Raw genomic sequence first — 18,065 nt, 5'->3', positions numbered from 1 at the left:
TTTCATTTATTAGTGCCTACTCTGTCCAGATCACTAGGTTAGATGCTCTGGGTGTCCAAAGATGAAGAGGTCCTCAGAATAACTTGCAATAATACCGCCAAGAAGAGATGCATCGGAACGGTCATCAGTAGGATTTTGGCATCTGACAGAGTTTTTATTTTCTCCCTTAGTGAAATTCAGGAAATGCTCGTCTCCTGCTATTGATGAATAATTTCAGAGTACTATGGATCATGTTGAAGAAACTGAAATCCTTGCAGCAACCCAGCGGTACTATGTGGAAAGACCTATCTTTAGTCACCCGGTCCTCCAGGAAAGACTGCACAAGAAGGACAAGATTTCGGAATCCATTGGGGATAAGCTGAAACAGGCATTCACGTATGTTGTTTCCACTTATTTCCTTTAATCTGTCATTCACTTATGAGAGAAGCAAGGTCAGATGTATAAAGAGAATCTGGCAATGTGGAGGAGAAAACAAATGGTGAGCACTCGTGATTTGCAGAGCTGTCCACACAGTTCATTCAGTGGTAGATATTTGATGGAACACAAGCTTCATTACATATTTCACCATATTTATTAAATTCCTTCTATGCTTTATGTCTGTATAAAGGTTTATATAAACAACCCACTTTCCAATTCTCCACGCACCTACGTAATATCCACCTCTTCCATTTGTCTCTCAGGAATGTTCCAACCCCTCTTTTTCCCACTTGACTTCTACTCCATGTGGCAACACCCTGAATCTATGCATTTAAGTCCCCAACCTAAGCTATCAAGGACACTCAGTGTCTTAGGACACTTACCATTCCCAGGCCAGCAACATGGCTGTGTAATACATGTATGCCTGACATGTGTACCTGATTGCACACCTGATTTTGCAAACCATCTGATTGCTGCCTCCTGAACCCTTGAGACCACAGCTTCATATAAGCTTCACAGTGACCCTGTGCTCTAGGTGTGACATCACAGAGGTTGAAGGTATGTGCACTGGAGTCAGACTGTCTGAGTTTTGATCCCAGTCCCAGCCGCCCACCAGCTGTGCACTTGAGTTTCCTGCTTTGTAAAATGGGAATAGTAATTAGGGCTTACATCATCGAGTTCCTGGGGTTAAAACCTATTAATATATGCAAAGCGCAAGGCACATGGCAAGCACTATATAAATGCAGCTGTTATTAATATCTCAATTTTCTAAACCAGGAGACTGCTATGAAATCTGGTTTGTTTCACTCAAATTCATTGCTCTTGCCATAGTTGCCTGACATTTTGCTTCCCGTATCTTCCTGCATCTAATTACCAGATACTCTTAACCACTAAAGGCACTGTATAAAATACCATGCATGCTGCAGTAATGCATTATCCTTTTAAATGGAATAAGTTGCTTCCTCATCACCAGGAGGACTTGAGGCTGTCATAGTGGTGATGGAACTCATCTGTCCATACTCTTACTCACTGATGTCTTTGATTATAGGCATAGACTGGCAAAAGGACTGGCTGAGGTCCAGAATATAGTCTGTGTACCAAAGTTAATTAAACCATCCGGGGATTAAATGCAAAGCCTTGGTTTTTTCAGCATGGTGTTCACCTAACCAAGATAACCAGACATAGACTTAGCTACAGTGCTCCCGTGACAAATGGTGCTTTGAGTTTACCTAATCAGAGACATATTCATAAAGCTCATAATACCTGTGAAAATTTCCTTCATTTTATAAGGAAAGGGAAAACTAAGTGGGTAGATGCTGGTCATTGGTTCCACATCCAAGAGTTAACTCAATCAGTAAATAATTCCCCTACTTCACTTTACACCAACACAGGAAGCACATTAAGGGTTTCACCTGTTGAAATAATAGCTTCTGGGATATCTCAACTATTTTGAAGCTAATTTTTTTTTTCATGGTCAGTTGTAGAGCATTAGAGTGGAGACAATTCAGATGTTCCTTTTTTTTTTTTTTTTTTTTTTGCGTTACGCGGGCCTCTCACTGTTGTGGCCTCTCCCGTTGTGGAGCACAGGCTCCGGACGCACAGGCTTAGCGGCCATGGCTCACGGGCCCAGCCGCTCCGCAGCATGTGGGATCTTCCCGGACCGGGGCACGAACCCGCATCCCCTGGATCGGCAGGCAGACTCACAACCACTGCACCACCAGGGAAGCCCAGATGTTCCTATTTTTTAAAAATAATAATAAGCAGGTCTTCTTGTCTCTGACCTCTGCAGAGTAGAAGAGTCATCCTCAGCACCAGTTTTGAATTCTTCCTTACTGCTCCAGGATATGAGGAAGGGAAAATGCCTTGGTGTGAACTCTACAGAAATGGTCCTCATTTTACCTATTTCTTTGTCCTCCAGATGTACCCCTAAGAAAATACGAAATATCATTTACATGTTCCTCCCCATAACCAAGTGGTTGCCTGCATACAGATTCAAGGAGTATGTGTTGGGTGACATAGTCTCAGGCATAAGCACAGGTGTGCTGCAGCTTCCTCAAGGTCAGTAGAATATATTTCTTTCTTTCTGTCCTTCGCTACCGTCTCCTCAAACAGTTGCTTGACCATTTTTCTGTTTAATTTCATCGTGATTGGAAATTCATAGTTTTTATCATTATAGTTCTAGTAACCTTCACCTGTTTAAAGGAATTCCCCAGAAATAACCCTTTTAAATAACCTTTTAAAAGCCCCGGAGATATTAGTTGTAGAATGTGGTAATACTGTTTTACAGACCAGTACATGTAGGAGCTGGCTGGGCATTGCCTTTCTCTCGCCAGGTTAATCAGTCACTCCATGAGCATGTTGTTGAGATTGTCCTTTTTTGTTGTTGTTTTTTTGTTGTTTTTTAAATTTTATTGAAGTATAGTTGATTTACAATGTTGTGTTTCTTTCAGGGGTTGTCCTTGTTCAGGTTCTTGACTTGTAAGTCCATATTCTTACTACAAGGGACCATGATATACTGAATTCTTGTGCCTTTGTGTGATTTTATATGTGATATAAGAATTTAAGAAAACACTCATTGATTATTCATCTATTCACACACATTTATCAAGTATCTGCCTGGCCGTCCCCATCTTCATGGAACTAACTATCCAATCAGGGAAAGAAACATGAAGCACATAACAGCACACATCAGTTTTTAATTGCAAATGATGGTAAACACTGTGAAGGAAGATACAGGGCACTCTGACATGGTGATACTAGGGGGACCTAATTTAAGTAAGTGAGTCACAAAAACCCCTTTAAGAAGGTGAGATTGAAGTGAGACCTGAAGGACGAGTAGCAGGGAGGTAAAGAATGAGAAGAAGTGCACTTCAGGAAGAAGTGATAGCATGTGTGAAGGCATTTAGCAGGAAGAGAATTGGGTGTTTGAAGAATTATGAGAGAGGCAGGGTGCTAGGAGTGTGGGGAGTGAGGGGCTGGAGCCTGGCAAGGCGAGCAGTGGCAGGTGTGCACAGCCTTGACGGGACCCTTTGGATTTCGTTCTGAGCGCAGTGAAAGCTGTCAGCGTGCTTTTTTCAGTTGGGTATTTCTGGTAAGAGATCACTGAGACTGTCGTGTGGGGAGTGGACTTGGCTGGCGAGAGGTCACCAGGATGAATGTAGGGAGACCAATTAGAGGTGACAGTGACTCAGTGTGGTCAAAAGGTGATAATGGCTTGAACAGCCTCTAGGTAAGCTGGCAGAAAATCTATTCCCTTCTCCAGTTGCCCAAAAACTAATTACTGAACAATCGATTTGTAAAAAAAAAAAAAAAAAAAAAAAATTTTCCCAGTGATCAGTTAGCTGAGTTTTTAATTTTCTAAGTGACTGAGTTATCGAATCTATTAAATCTGTTAAACGAAAGCCTTAAATCAAGTTTAGGACCATTCTCCACAACAATTTTGGCACCAACACCCCAAGGATAGAGAAAGGGATGTATTTAAAGGCAGAGGTGAGGGAGGGGGAGGAGCAGACAGAGGCTCGGCATCCGGAGTGGGAAATAGGAGCTAGACCGACATTCAGTCAAGTTGGACGGACAGCGCCACAGGAAATGGCTGTAGTGAACGCACGTAAATGAATACGTCAAAGAAATCCTCAGAATTTAGCCTAGTTGGGTTTTCACTGAAGTGCCATTCCACAACTTTTTTTGGACCTGTAGACATTACGTAAACATCTACCCATTGAACTGTGAGCTCACAAAGGCTCTTCCTTGCCCTGTTCAGCTCCAAAGAGCCTGCAAGAACTTACAGCACAAGGTAGATGGTCAGCTGTACCCAGAGAAAAGAGCTATAGTGACAAAGAATATTCTCAGAATTGAAATACGTGAGTTTTCAGACTGAGAGCAACCATCAGGTACCCATCAGAACTCATGAAAAATTAACTTAAAACAAGACACACCATTGTAAAATATCAGAATACCAGGAATAAATAGAAGATCCCAAAACTTTCTAGAAAGGAAAAAAAAAGTCACATAACCCTGAAATCATAACCTAGAGGAATCTGAAAAAAATAGGCATTACAGAAGGTCAACAGTTTATATCTACAACGATAAACCAAGAAGTAACAATGTGAACAGGTTATGTAGAACGGGTTTCTCAGCCTGTACCATGTACACTGGTGGTGGGGGGGCCATCCTGTGCATTGCAGGGTGGGTAGCAGCATCCCTGGCTTCTACCCACTAGATGCAGCAGCAGCCCCACTCCCAGGCTTGGTAATAAAAAATGTCTTCAGACATTGCCAGATGTCCCCTGGAGGTGGGCAGAATCCTCTCACGTAGGAACTGCTGATTTAGAAAAATGGAGATAAACGGTAGAAAAACAGCTGAAAGAGTTAGAAGTGAGTGCTTCTGGGGAGTGGAACCTAGAGTAAGGCAGAAGAGTGCTGGCTTTTCCTCCCAGCCTCCCTAGTACTGCTCGGCTTTTTATACTATGGACATGTGTTTCTTTGCTAGAAATAAAAAATATTTTTAAATGCAACATTAAACTTACCATATTGTTACATATGAAATAGGGATGCTTTCCCAACTCTTCTTTTGCTAAAATGTTCTTATCCACAATATGACAATGCATTACATGAACTTTCTAGTTATTCCAGACACTTGGTGAGGCCCCAAAGCTGAGAACAAAGGGTGTGTATTGCTTACACGCTCTAAAGAGGGATTCCAGGCCATCCATACAAAACGATGAGTGAATGACACACAGGCTCTCTCTTCGGTGCATCACTCCAACAGGATGTAAGGGGACAAGAAGACTGATACTAGATTTGGAATGAGAATTTTCGAGAGAAAGGTGAAAAAAGCCCTATGCATTTCCCCTCCACCTAAAGTTAAGGAAGGACGGAAGGACTGCAAGAGAATCACTTGGAGCACTGGACGTGTGTCCCCTGGAGTTTGTGGGCACTATTGCCTAATTCTTGCAAAAAAAATAAATCTACAGGTGAAAGGGTGTGAACTGCCTATGACAGCAAAATGAAGAGGACCCCTCCTGTGGGCATGGCCTGCACTTGCACAGTTTACTGGGGTAAAGCATCAGATAACTGGGCACCCTGGGAGGTAACCTGGCTTGGCTCATTTGAAAGGTACCTGCCCAAGAAGTCTGCCTACAGGATGAGCAGCTGCCAGCAGAAAGAACCTGGAGGAGGTGTAAGAACTGGAACCTGTAAGGGACCTAGGTCGGTGGGGGCGGCATTACATCAGCCAGGGAATAGTACAGTGGGAGCTCCTCACTGAAAACGGGTCTCCAGAGAACCCTGAAAACACCCCATTGGAGAAACAGCTGGCATTTGGGCATCAACACCAGATTACAACTGCACCAGTCAAGTAAGACTTCCTGCCGTTATGTAATTTGGGAAAGAATAAAGCAGAAAAAAACCCACCCCTGGCAAAGAGGAGACGACAAGGAAAACTGTCTCAGCCTGGGCTCTCTGAACACAAGTATAGGATTCCATGTAAGAGTGGGATGGAAGGGTGGGCATGTTAAAACACATCTGCTTAAATTAACATGATTTTCACTTGTTCATCATAGAGAAAGAACCAAGAGAAAAACACACATAGCCCTCTGTTTTCTAATGAGCTCCCCGTTTCTGTTTGGTTTTTTATCCCACAGGTTTAGCCTTTGCAATGCTGGCAGCTGTGCCTCCGGTGTTTGGCCTGTACTCTTCATTTTACCCCGTTATCATGTATTGTTTTTTTGGAACCTCCAGACACATATCCATAGGTAAACCTTACAGTTGATATTTTAGTACCTTTCCTTTTGGATTTCCAAGCTTTGCAGTGTGCCAGAGAAACAGCATGTTTGTTATTAGGACATCTGCTTAGTAACAACGTTTGTTACTGTATACCCAGTAGGTGCTTTTAAAGAATACACTCCCCCTCAAGATTTCTAGAGCTAACAGCTTTCTCATAATCTGGGCATAATAGAAAAAGACAGTTTTCTTGTGTAAAAAGAGCAATTGTTGAAATCTGTGAAATAAGTGCTTGAGTGCATAATACAATTTGCCTGCATCTCTTTTTTTTCCTCTGTTTTATTAGTGATGCTGCAAGTTCCTAATTACCATGCATATAATGCATTTTCATCTTATTTTAGGCACTGAATTGTACTTGGTTTCTCTTTAGTGTATTTAGGATCAGATTTATATGGATTTCATAATAGTGTTGATGCTGCCTGAGGCTGCCACCAGCCAACACACACAAGGTCTCAGCTGTCCCTTGCTGGGTAACACCCCCCCCCAAGTTTAGCAGCTAAAAACAACCACCATTTGATTATCTCTCACAGTTCCTGTGGGTCAGGATTTGGGAAGGGCTCATCTGGGCAGTTTAGGCTCGGAGTCTCTCAAGCAGTTAAGAGTCAGGTGGGAGCTAGAGCCAGAGCAGCTACAGGAAGGCTGGACTCCCCCTCCCTCTCTTCTTACCACCCGCCCTCACCCTCTCTCCACGTGGTCCTGACTGGGGCTTTCTTGCCTGTAGGGCTGCAGCACAAGCGAGCAGTACAGCTCTCAGGTGGAAGCCGCATCACCTGTTGTTACCTGGCCTCAGCAGTCACGCAGTATCGCTTCTGCTGCATTCTTTTGATTACTAGCATGTCACAAGTCCACCCAGATTCAAGGAGAGAGGAATTAGACCACCTCTTCATGGGGAAATGTCAGGGTTCTAGAAGAGTGTGTGGAATGGAAGATTTTGTCACAGTGCAGTGTTATTTCAAGGAGGATTTATTGACCTTACCTGTGTCTCCTGGGGTACTGGAAACAACCACATCAGACATACTGAACATAATTTCCCTGATTAATGCTTCCTTATTTCAGGTCCATTTGCAGTTATTAGCCTGATGATAGGCGGCGTGGCTGTTCGATTAGTACCAGATGATATAGTCATTCCAGGAGGAGTAAACGCAACCAACAGTACGGAGGCAAGAGATGCTTTGAGAGTGAAAGTCGCCATGTCTGTGACCTTACTTACAGGAATCATTCAGGTAAGACTCACAGATGTGGAAATGGGCTCTCATTTGCTCATTTAATAAATATCTGTTGAGCACATTTGGCTGGTCTACATGGTGGATAGGGTCAGCCAGCAAAACTCCAGAGCTCAGGGTTTATAGCTCAGGAACGCCGGTCCCACTGCATGCCTTACTTAAATTGATACTGAATAGGAACTAGCTAGCTTCAGTTGGATACTTTAGAGATTCCAAAAGCAAGACTAGCTTGAAGCGGGATGGGTTAGTAATGGGAAGAGGGCCTGGAAGGAGCAGGAAGTGACATGACTAAGCCTACCCCCACTTCTGAGGGACAGAGAGAGTACGGGGGTGCCCATTGCTCCGTGGGGCTCCAGGCCCTTCCAAACCTTCCGTTGTTTTCTGCATAACCAGTGATTGATTTATTAGCTACTTACTTGCTGCAGGTGCAAGTTTGTAGTATTAGAAAATGGTCCAGAAAGAACTTTTTAATGTTTTCTGTTGGTTTTAACTTCGTGACCTATCATGTGATTTATTTGTTTCTTTGTCATTAAAAAAAAAAAAGTTTTGCCTAGGTGTCTGTAGGTTTGGATTTGTGGCCATATATCTCACGGAGCCCCTGGTCCGTGGGTTTACCACTGCGGCAGCTGTGCATGTCTTCACCTCCATGTTAAAATACCTGTTTGGAGTTAAAACAAAGCGGTACAGTGGGATCTTTTCAGTGGTGTATGTAAGTAAGCAACTTCCCGACTTACTGGTACTTGTTTTCCCTTCTTTATTTTTCCCCCTTCTCTTCTGTATCTCTTTTACCTTCAAGGCTCACTTTTCTTATTTCCATGAATTTCAATAAAATGGAGGAGATTTAGTTATTCTAAGGCTTTTCTGAGAAGAGCACTACAAGGAAAATTAAACCTTAAAGTCTCATTTCTTTAATATATGATACTATCTACCTCACAAGGAATTTTTTGGTTAGGTCTTTTTTTAATATTTATTTATTTATTCGGCTGTGCTGGGTCTTAGTTGCAGCATGCAGGATCTAGTTCCTTGACCAGGGATCCAACCCAGGCACGCTGCATTGGGAGCACGGAGTCTTAACCACTGGACCACCAGGGAAGTCCCTGGTTACGTCTTTATTTGGTTATTTCACCTTGACTCTAGTTAGCTAAAGAAACAGCTTTTTTCTTAAGACAAATTAGATTATCTTTGGGAACTAACAAATAATTTAAAGGCATTATGGGATAATAGATCTCTCTCAAAAACTGCTTACTCAAGCAGGCAAAAAAATAAGTCTGTAAAGGATCTATTGTGTAACTGTCACAATTAACCAGTTTAATCTAATAAAATAGACATAGATCCTTCTACCCAACTCAGAGAAGATATAAATTACTTGCAAGCACGTAGGTAACAATGGTAATAACTGATCACGTTGAGAGTGGTCATGTAAAACTGATCACAAATTCTAAAAATGCAGTGTTGTTTCACATGGTGCAGTAAATTAGCAATCAATAACTAAATATAGCTTTAAAACCCCCATACATTTGGAAACCAAAAACATATTTTTAAATAACCATGGATAAAGAGGAAGTTATGAAAATTATTAAAACCAAATGACAGTGTAAGCACTACATACCAGAACTGAGATGCTGCTGAAGCTATCCTTGGAATGAGAGGTCTATAGCCTTTGGAGGTATTGATGTGTCAGACACTGTGTTAGGCAGAGCAGTGAGTTTACGGTCCAGTGGGAAGACACATAGTAAACTGCTAATCACATAAATATGTAATTAAGTACAAATTGTGTTAAGTGCTCTGAAGAAAAAATCAGGCTGCTCTGAAAGTTGAATAGAGAGAGCTTTAGATTAGGGGTCTAGGAAAGTCGCTTTGAGGAAGTAACAGTTAAATTGAGTCCTTCACTGATTAGAATGGAGTCCAACTGTGGGAGCATTCCCTAAATAACTCAATTCTTCGTTTCCCGTAATAGCTGGTAACATGCTTCTTACTCTGAGATTTCTCAAAATGCCTTGTCACAAAGGAAATAGAACAGACAAGCATACTAGAGAATGCTCCTAGGCATTGATAGGAAAAGTGTGTAGCCTGGGCTCGGTGGTAACCTGCTTTCCCAGGGTCCAGATAAGTACTGACTGCATCTGGGGTGCCGAGACGGCAGCCTTAGGAGAAAATTAAGCGGCTTTCTTCTCTAACTTTCCTGGGCTTCTTTCCAAGCTTCAGCCACTCTCTTCCCTTCAAAGCTCACCTGATTCGTCTTTCATCTGCTAACAGTGATTTCTCTCCCTCTTTCAGCTCCTAAAAGCTTTCGTATGTATTTACCTATGGATTTTTTTTGCTGATATTACCCCTAATCCTTTCCTAATGCTCAGGACTCAGCTTCAGGGTTACTTTTCTGAATTTTACAATTCTACATTGAGATGTTAGCGTAGCAAAGAACACTGTAATATAAGATTGTCAGGTAAGGATTACAACTACCAAGTTGTATGACTGGGTAAAAAATGACTCCTAATTGGTGAAAGCTGCAGAGAGAGAGACTTCAGCCTGAGAACCTTTAGCTAGAAATGTCCACTAATGGGATGGCTGGTGTGAATTAGAGCACTAGACTGTCTCTGTCTATTCAGGGGCTCTTGCTTGATGTAACATCCAGTGTTCACTGTGTTACAGAGTACAGTTGCTGTGTTGCAGAATGTTAAAAACCTCAACGTGTGTTCCCTAGGCGTTGGGCTGATGGTCTTTGGTTTGCTGCTGGGTGGCAAGGAGTTTAATGAGAGATTTAAAGAAAAATTGCCAGCGCCCATCCCTTTAGAGTTCTTTGCGGTAAGTCAGCGTCCAGCAGCTTACGCCTACCTGTTTCTGTGTGGGGTTTAGAAGTGGACCCGGGAGGAGGAGACTTGACCTCTTTTCTCTCACTTCTGCCAAGAGAAGGTTGGAATTTGTCAAGGGGAACTTTTACAAATACACTGACAAGAAGAGAAAAGCATTAAAGCAGAGTCATGGATGATTTTTAAAATATAGCTGAAGTCTGTCCATAAAAATGTGAATGTAAACTATCTTTGAGTGAAATTATGGAGATTTTTCTTTTTCAAAGTTTTTATTGTCTAATTGTTTTATAATGAACATATAAACTTTAATAACCTGAAAAAAGTAAGCTGTTTCCATTCTGAAAAGAGCAAATGACAAAGGTTCTCAAACTTTCTTGGTTCCTGGCACTCCTAGGCCGAAAGAAATGCCTAAGTAATAGTTCCATTTACTAAGTAGTAAGGTCCAAACAACTTCATACGTATTTATGTCTAACAACTTAAGAACTGTTTGTAAAAATAATGCACATATATTGAAATAAAATATATTTTATGACATTCTTAAATCACCACAGTAATTTATCAATGAACGCGTATGGCGGCTGGTGGGCACTTCACAATCCCTCAAACCTGGGAATCAGATGGACACCACTACCATCATTTCCTGTTCACTTTGATTTTTGCATGGTACCTGCTTTTTTATCACAGTGACCACTGAATGCCCAGCTTTGCAAACATGTGGTGTGACTGAAAGGAATGTAGTAGGAACTAATATCGAAACTGTGAACTACCTCAAACTAGAAGTTTGCATGGTGTCTGACACGTGTCACTGTTTTCCTTGAAAGTCATGTCCCACAGTGTCCTGGTGAGTTCTCCTTGGGAGCCTGGAGCACTTTGGTGTATAGTTTTTTTTTTATTTTTTATTTTTGGTTTTTTTAACATCTTTATTGGAGTATAATTGCTTTACAATGGTGTGTTAGTTTCTGCTTTATAACAAAGTGAATCGGTTATACATACACATATGTTCCCATATCTCTCCCCTCTTGCGTCTGGTGTATAGTTCAGGAGCCACAAGGAGAAGAAATAAAACGTATAGGTGTCTGATCCAAATCTAGCTAAAAGTTCCAGCCACAAGAACCACTGGCTCGTATAGCTCACAAAGAAGCCAGGCCCTTTGACCCTTGTCCTTGCTTTCATCTTGTCTATACCCGAATTGGACTGTCTCTCACTGTTTTAAGACCTGTTCTCTCATTGGGGTTGGGCCCAGAGTTCCTGTTTCCTCTTGGAGAACAGCAAGAGGTTCTCAGCTCCTTCGCATGGCAGTGGAGAAAGGCAAGCCCTAATCATGAAGTAAATGATGAAGACTGACTTTCCTGGCTTGGGATCCTAGTTTTGTCCACTTTCCAGATTCTCTTTAAAGTTTCCTTCATGTTTTCCAGGGCAATGGTTCTCCAGAATTCTATCATTAAAATTATGGTTGAACCTGTTTTTTGTTTTGGGGTTTTTTTTTTAACTTCTTATCTGTATGCTCCTCAGAGCAAGGGAGAGGGAAGCCATACTGGAAAATTTGGGACAGAATCTTCATGACTCTTATTAAACATACAGTTCCTTTTTTATCATAAAATTGTTTGGGGTTCTGCATTCTCTTTCACAATGCATCTGTTTGTGTTGGTAGGAAAGCTTTGGTTTCAATTTATTTATCACTGCATAAAGTTGATGCTTCAGGAACTTGAGCCATGTGTATCCTGTGGATTTGAATTTTCTGGGCACTCCCCCAGTTTGCGATGCACAACGGATGTAATTAAGGGTGACAGACATTGCAACCAACAAAGAAGGGGCATTTCATCATAGCGGTGGGAAGCAGCCACGCCCTTGGTCTCTCAGGCTGCTGTGTCTGATAATGAGCTTACCTTCTTCTTGGCTCCCTGCAGCAGCCCCCTTTGGTGGGGGTCTGGCTCCCTTCCCTGGCCAGCCCTATGCCTTCACTCCTGGCTAACCCACTCAGAAAGTTCTACAAGCAGTGGTTCTTTGGGATGAAGAAAGTTGCTGTCTCTCCTTCTGTTATTTTTCTCTTCTTGTAGCTCACTAAGGCTTGTACTTTACACACAGACTGAATCTGTGCCCCGACAATCCAGGCAACCTTGTGTACAAGGACACTCCGTGATGGGCGGTTTCACCCTGACCCTGACTTGGCAACAGACATGGGAGAAGATAGCCATGGGGTGCTGGTGGAGGCCTCTAACCACCTTGGTGCTGCTGTCCTGGAAACAAGAGTCCATAGAAAGATTGTGCAATAGATCCAAACCTACATGTTATAATGATACACTGTCACTGTACCACCCTCACAATACGTATTTCATGTCCTTTATTTGTGCCACCTTGGCCAGAGCCTCATTTTACCTGCCCCAGAGGCAAAGCCAACTCCTGAAAGGTTTTATGGTTTCTTTGTTTGTAGCCAACTAGCCAAATGCCTCGGGATGGAACAGAACAAAGTAAAGAGAAAAGAATTCCAGGCCACAAGGAGACTGTAGAGTCAATTTTAATTTTGTGGAGAAGGGTCATTAGGGGAAGTTAGAATTGCTGGAAGCTAACTGTAATTCTTTTTTTAAAAAACCGAGAAAGAATAGATTTGGCTTGGCTAACAAGTTCTTTGAAGCTTATTTTTGTGGTGTTTGAATGTTCATTTCTAAAGGTACGTTTGGTTTTGTGTCTGTTTCAGGTGGTTATGGGAACTGGCATTTCAGCTGGGTTTAGCCTGCATGAATCGTACAATGTGGATGTCGTTGGGACACTTCCTCTGGGGTAGGAAAATAGTTTCAAGTAACCGTGTGACTTGAATAATCAAGGGATCTATTATTGCTTCGAACTCCTGCTTTAGTATTGCAATGAACAATCTTTTTTTTCCTATGTATCAAATAGCTGAGGGTTTGGGGGGGGTTGAGTTTGGTTTTTTGGGCTGTGTGTGTGGCGGGGGGTGGCTTATTGTGGTTAAGAAAAAAATAACATAAAACTTAACCATTTTAACCATTCATAAGTGTACCGTCCAGTAGTGTTAAGCGTATTCACATTGCTGTGAAACAGATCTCCAGAACTTTTTCATCTTGCAAATCTGAAACTGTACCATTAAACAATAACTCCCCATTCTCCTTTCCCTCCATCCCCTACTTTCTCTCTCTATGAATCCGATTAGTACTCCGAGTACTCTAGTACTCCAAGTACTCTAGTACTCTTGCCTTCTCTGTGACTGGCTTATTTCATTTAGCATAATACCAACGTTCATCCACGTTGTAGCATGTGACAGGATTTCCTTCCTCTTTAAAGCAATAAAATTCCACCTTATGTATATACCACATTTTGTCTATGCATTCATCTGTTGGTGGACATTTGGGTTGCTTCCACCTCTTAGCTATTGTGAATAATCCTGCTATGAGCATGGGTATGCAAGTGTCTCCTCAAGACCCTGCTTTCAGTTCTTTTGGATATATACATAGAAGTGGGACTGCTGGATCATATGATAGTCTGCTTTAACTTTTTGAGGAAGCTCCATAATGTTTTTGAAAGTGGTTGCACCATTTTACAGTCCTACCAACAAATGGCATGTGGGTTTTCGTTTTGTTCTGTTTCCTATTTAGCATTTATTGGTTTTTTAGATCTCTTCCTGGGTAGCTTTGGAGCTAAAAGCAAAAAAGCTTTGGAGCTAAAAAGCTAAATCTAGCCTGCCACTTAGTAGCTTTGTGACCTTGGGCAAGTCACTTATCCTCTCAAAGCCTCAGTTTCCTCCCCTGCTAGGTAAGCATGGTAATTGATGACTATCTCAAGAGCAGTTGTGAGCGTTACAGGAGAAAATGTGTCTAAAGCAGCCAGTGTAGCATTTGGCATGCACAGTGCACGTTCAAGACATGTTAATTGAAAGTTCTGTGGCTCATTATTTCAATCAGGTTCCTAGTTTTAAATCATATATTACTTCTTTGCTTCATCTGTTTTTCTTGTACCTAATTCTACATTTTAAAATTTTTACTATTATTTTTATATTTGAAGGAGTGAGTGACTGCGAGCCTCTCCTGGTCTCACTCTGTCCCTCTCTGATACTCTGGCTATCTCTGTACCGCTCTGCGTGTCTCTGTCTTTCTGTTCCTGGTACTGTCTCTTTCTTGCCACTCTGTTCTCTCTTTCCAAAAGAAGAGTCAGACATTTGCCCAGATGCTGGACCTTGACAGGACCTGGTGTATTCCATCAGGCCTTGCCCCTGGAACCACCTAAGAATCTCCAGGGAAGCACAGGCAGCAGGAGTTGCTTTTTAAGCCAAAGTTCAGAAGCCTGCATTCAACTTCAGCAAACTGCTGTCATAAACGTGTTACTTATGATTCAATGTAAAGGTATAACACAGTGATAACCCTTGTTTTTCTATTTGCACTTATAATTTTTAAGTACTTTTATACCCACCATGTCAGTTGATGCTCACAATTACACTGTTGATCTATGTTATCTTCATTTAGCAGAGAAGAAATTTCATTTATTCCCATTTATTCAGCATATGTTTATTGAGTGCCTATTATGTGCCAGGGACACAGCAGTTAAAAACAAAAGTGAACATGCAAGCATAAAAGCCTTTGGTCTCATGGAACTTATATTCTACTAGGAGAGATAGACAATACATCAATAGTGAGACATGCTACGAAGACAAGGGAAGCCAGGTAAGAGATAGGAGGGGCTGGGGTTGCTGTTTTAGGTAGGGTATCAAGGAAGGCGACATTTGAGAGACGTGAGTGAAGTTTGGTATGTCCCAGCCTGGACCCAGAACTCAATCTTCTGATACCCAGTTGTGTGATCTTTCCATTACCTCACACCTGGCTCACTAACATAATTCGTCATGTGATAAACATGTGTCTTTGGATCCAGTAGATAACCCTATTCAATAACTAATCACAAATAATCTACATGTGAATTTTCACGCTTAGATTTCTCCTTTTAAAAAGTCACATGCCACCATCATTCCTACCTAATACCTTCCTTTCCCTGTTGCATTATACCCAAATATGTTGCTTTCCCTCTACGTATGAGAGCTAAACTTTTTTTTGTTAATAAATTTATTTAATTTATTTATTTTTGGCTGTGTTGGGTCTTCGTTGCTGCACGCAGGCTTTCTCTAGTTGCAGCGAGCGGGGGCTACTCTGCAGTGCAGTGCACGGGCTACTCGTTGCAGTGGCTTCTCTTGTTGCGGAGCACGGGCTTCAGTAGTTGTGGCACGCAGGCTCTAGGAGAGCTAAACATTTTTTTTAAAACTAAGAACATTTTACCTTTTTGAAAGTTGGCTTCCCAGAAACCTTATCTTTCTGGAACTTTGCCCAAAACCAGGCAGGCAACCAATAATGCCTCCCTGACTTCCTATCTGTATACAGTCATACTGCTTCAGTGATCTGTGAGTCTCACTGCCGAAGAACAGTGGCTTATAACAATGTCCGTTTATCTGCTCGCAGTTTGTCAGTGTAGGTGGGGCTCAGCTGAGTGGTCGTCTCCCTTGGGGTCTCTCAGGCAGCTGCAGACTCTGAAGGAGTGACCAGGGCTGGAGGATCCAAGAAGGCCTCGCTCACATGTCTGACAGCTCAGCTGCAGTGACTGGAACAGCTGAGGGCTGGCTGGCATCTTCTCTCCATATGGGTCTCCAGCAGGGTAGCCAGGTTCTTTAGGTGTCAGCTCAGGGCAACAGGACAAAAGCAGAAGCTGCCAGGCTGCTTACAGCACTCATGCAACATCACTCCCACCACATTCTATTGGTCAAAGCAAATCACAAGGCCAGCCCAGATTCAACCAGAGGGGAAACAGACCACATCTAGATAGGGGAGCAGCACACAGAAGTATGCGAGGAATTGGTGGTGGTTGTATTTGGAAACAAACTACCACATTTATCTGCACACACACACACACACACACCATAAATATATAATACAGTGTCCAGAAAGTGACAGCTGACTGTTAGAGATCCCCTTCACGGCAATATATCATGTTCCTTGGTTTACTTCTCTTCACTCATTGCAGCATACATTCTTTTCTCATTCTTATTCCTCAGACCCAAACCTGCTGCCAGGCCTTCTCTCCTGGTTAGTGCTTATGTAGCAAAGTGCAAGGAAAAGACAGTGAGTTCTATAGGCAGACCCCCCGCGTCTGATTCCCTGCTCCATCTTCAGCAGATTACTTAACATCTGCAAGCATCCATTTTTTCACATATAAATCGGGGTAATAATGGCACCCATCTAAAAGGATTGTTGTGAGGGCAAATGAGATGACATATATCAAGCATGTAGCACATAATCTAGGCTTAACATATGTTAGGTTCCTTTGCTCCCCTCCCTTTCCCTTACCTCAGAAGCTGAGACAGCCCCTTTGTCACTGTGATATGACACAGTATGAGAAATAGTGTGGGGAGACGGGTTCTTGTGTGGTTTTTGTTGTACTTAATAGATGAGCTGTTTGACCTTGGACAAGTTACTTGACCTCACTATGCCTCATTTTCCTCATCTGTAAAATGGGGATTATAATGGTACCTAGCTCACAGTGCTGTTGGAGATAGATAAACACAGAACCTGGCACAAGAGGAAGCGCCTAATGAATGACTGTAACAGTAATAATATTGTACGTCAATTAATTGATATTGTTATTTAGCCCAGTGCCTTGAATTGGAGCAGGTGCCTTTGAAAACCTCTCTTGCCCCTTCCCCCGTACCATTCTGGGGAACACCTTTTCTGTTCTTTTAGGACAAAGGTTCCAAACTATAAGAATGGACCACAAAAATTAGGTTCCCCATTGGGGAGCTCCAGGAGCCACGCTTTTGGCCCCTCCAGATTCCTAAGATTCCCAGATGTGACCCAAGGAGTATAATCTGCTGCTGCTCATTTCCCATGTTAGACACTCACCTAAAGGGATCCAGGGAAGAAGCAGGGTCCTTACATCAAACAGCAAGGGAGAGCAGTGAGTGCCTAGTGTTGCCCGGACAGTAGTAATTCTCTGATATGATAGCCCCTGTCCACCTGCCTCCTCACCTCAGTTTTTGGTTCGAATGTCTTGTGGCATCTGAGCGCTTCGCTGACCCTCTCCTCTACCTGCTCTGAGTCTTACTTACACCTGCCATACGGGCTGCCGTGAGGTATGAGGTTACTCCTTTTCTAAATAAAACGGCATTTGATCTCTGCTGATAACCCATTCAGGTAGAAAGCCGGCACTCTGGGGTTGGGGCCTGGAAAGAACTTGTGTGTCAAAGAGGGCCCTGCTTTTTGCCAAACAAGTACCCAAGTGTTGATCACCTCATCTGCAGATAATGCCCCCCTACAGTGCTCCCCTCTAGCTGCATGTTTTTTTCCAGTGGTCACAATGCCCAGGTTGAAGTCAGCTTCACCTTTCAGGCTGCTACCTCCGGCCAATCCGGACACCAGCCTCTTCCACCTTGTGTACGTGGATGCCATTGCCATAGCGATCGTTGGATTTTCGGTGACCATCTCAATGGCCAAGACCTTGGCGAATAAGCATGGCTACCAGGTCGATGGCAATCAGGTAAAACTCATTAATTTCCTGCGGATGTTTCCTGGTGGCACAGTCATCTTGCTCTACTATAGGAGACAAATAAACTGGATTTCTCCATCTTGGTAGAAAAAAAATTACTTTGGTGATGGATGTATTTGAAGCATGTATTTATTCAACACTACAAGTTTTTCGTGGTTTGCGTGCCTTAAATCAATCAGAACACTGAGGTCCAGACTCCTACCTCACCTCATCAGTAGGTGCAGTCTCCATGCTGAGGTGGACAGTTTGCCATACTCCTCTAGGCGCTATCCCTATTTTTAAAGCTCACAGCCTGAGAATCTAACGTT

At 42.6% G+C, this 18,065-nt stretch overlaps 1 protein-coding gene across 3 annotated transcripts in view; it reads left to right on the top strand.

Moving 5' to 3' along the window:
• The first annotated feature begins 223 nt into the window (after nucleotides 1-223).
• The window catches only part of SLC26A5 (solute carrier family 26 member 5), a 30,178-nt gene continuing 12,336 nt past the window's right edge, over nucleotides 224-18,065 (top strand). For all 3 annotated transcript variants that reach the window (XM_060305052.1, XM_030834328.2, XM_060305053.1), the window contains exons 1-8: nucleotides 224-375; nucleotides 2,336-2,475; nucleotides 6,059-6,169; nucleotides 7,254-7,420; nucleotides 7,965-8,129; nucleotides 10,070-10,222; nucleotides 12,923-13,005; nucleotides 17,601-17,748. In XM_060305052.1, the coding sequence (XP_060161035.1) occupies nucleotides 224-375; nucleotides 2,336-2,475; nucleotides 6,059-6,169; nucleotides 7,254-7,420; nucleotides 7,965-8,129; nucleotides 10,070-10,222; nucleotides 12,923-13,005; nucleotides 17,601-17,748 (1,119 nt within the window). The remainder of the gene's footprint in view (nucleotides 376-2,335; nucleotides 2,476-6,058; nucleotides 6,170-7,253; nucleotides 7,421-7,964; nucleotides 8,130-10,069; nucleotides 10,223-12,922; nucleotides 13,006-17,600; nucleotides 17,749-18,065) is intronic.

This window comes from Globicephala melas, chromosome 9 (genome assembly GCF_963455315.2).
Source record: "Globicephala melas chromosome 9, mGloMel1.2, whole genome shotgun sequence".
Classification (NCBI taxonomy): domain Eukaryota; kingdom Metazoa; phylum Chordata; class Mammalia; order Artiodactyla; family Delphinidae; genus Globicephala; species Globicephala melas.
The sequence above is the reverse complement of the archived record's forward strand: the minus strand, read 5'-3'. Positions and strand labels throughout refer to the sequence as shown.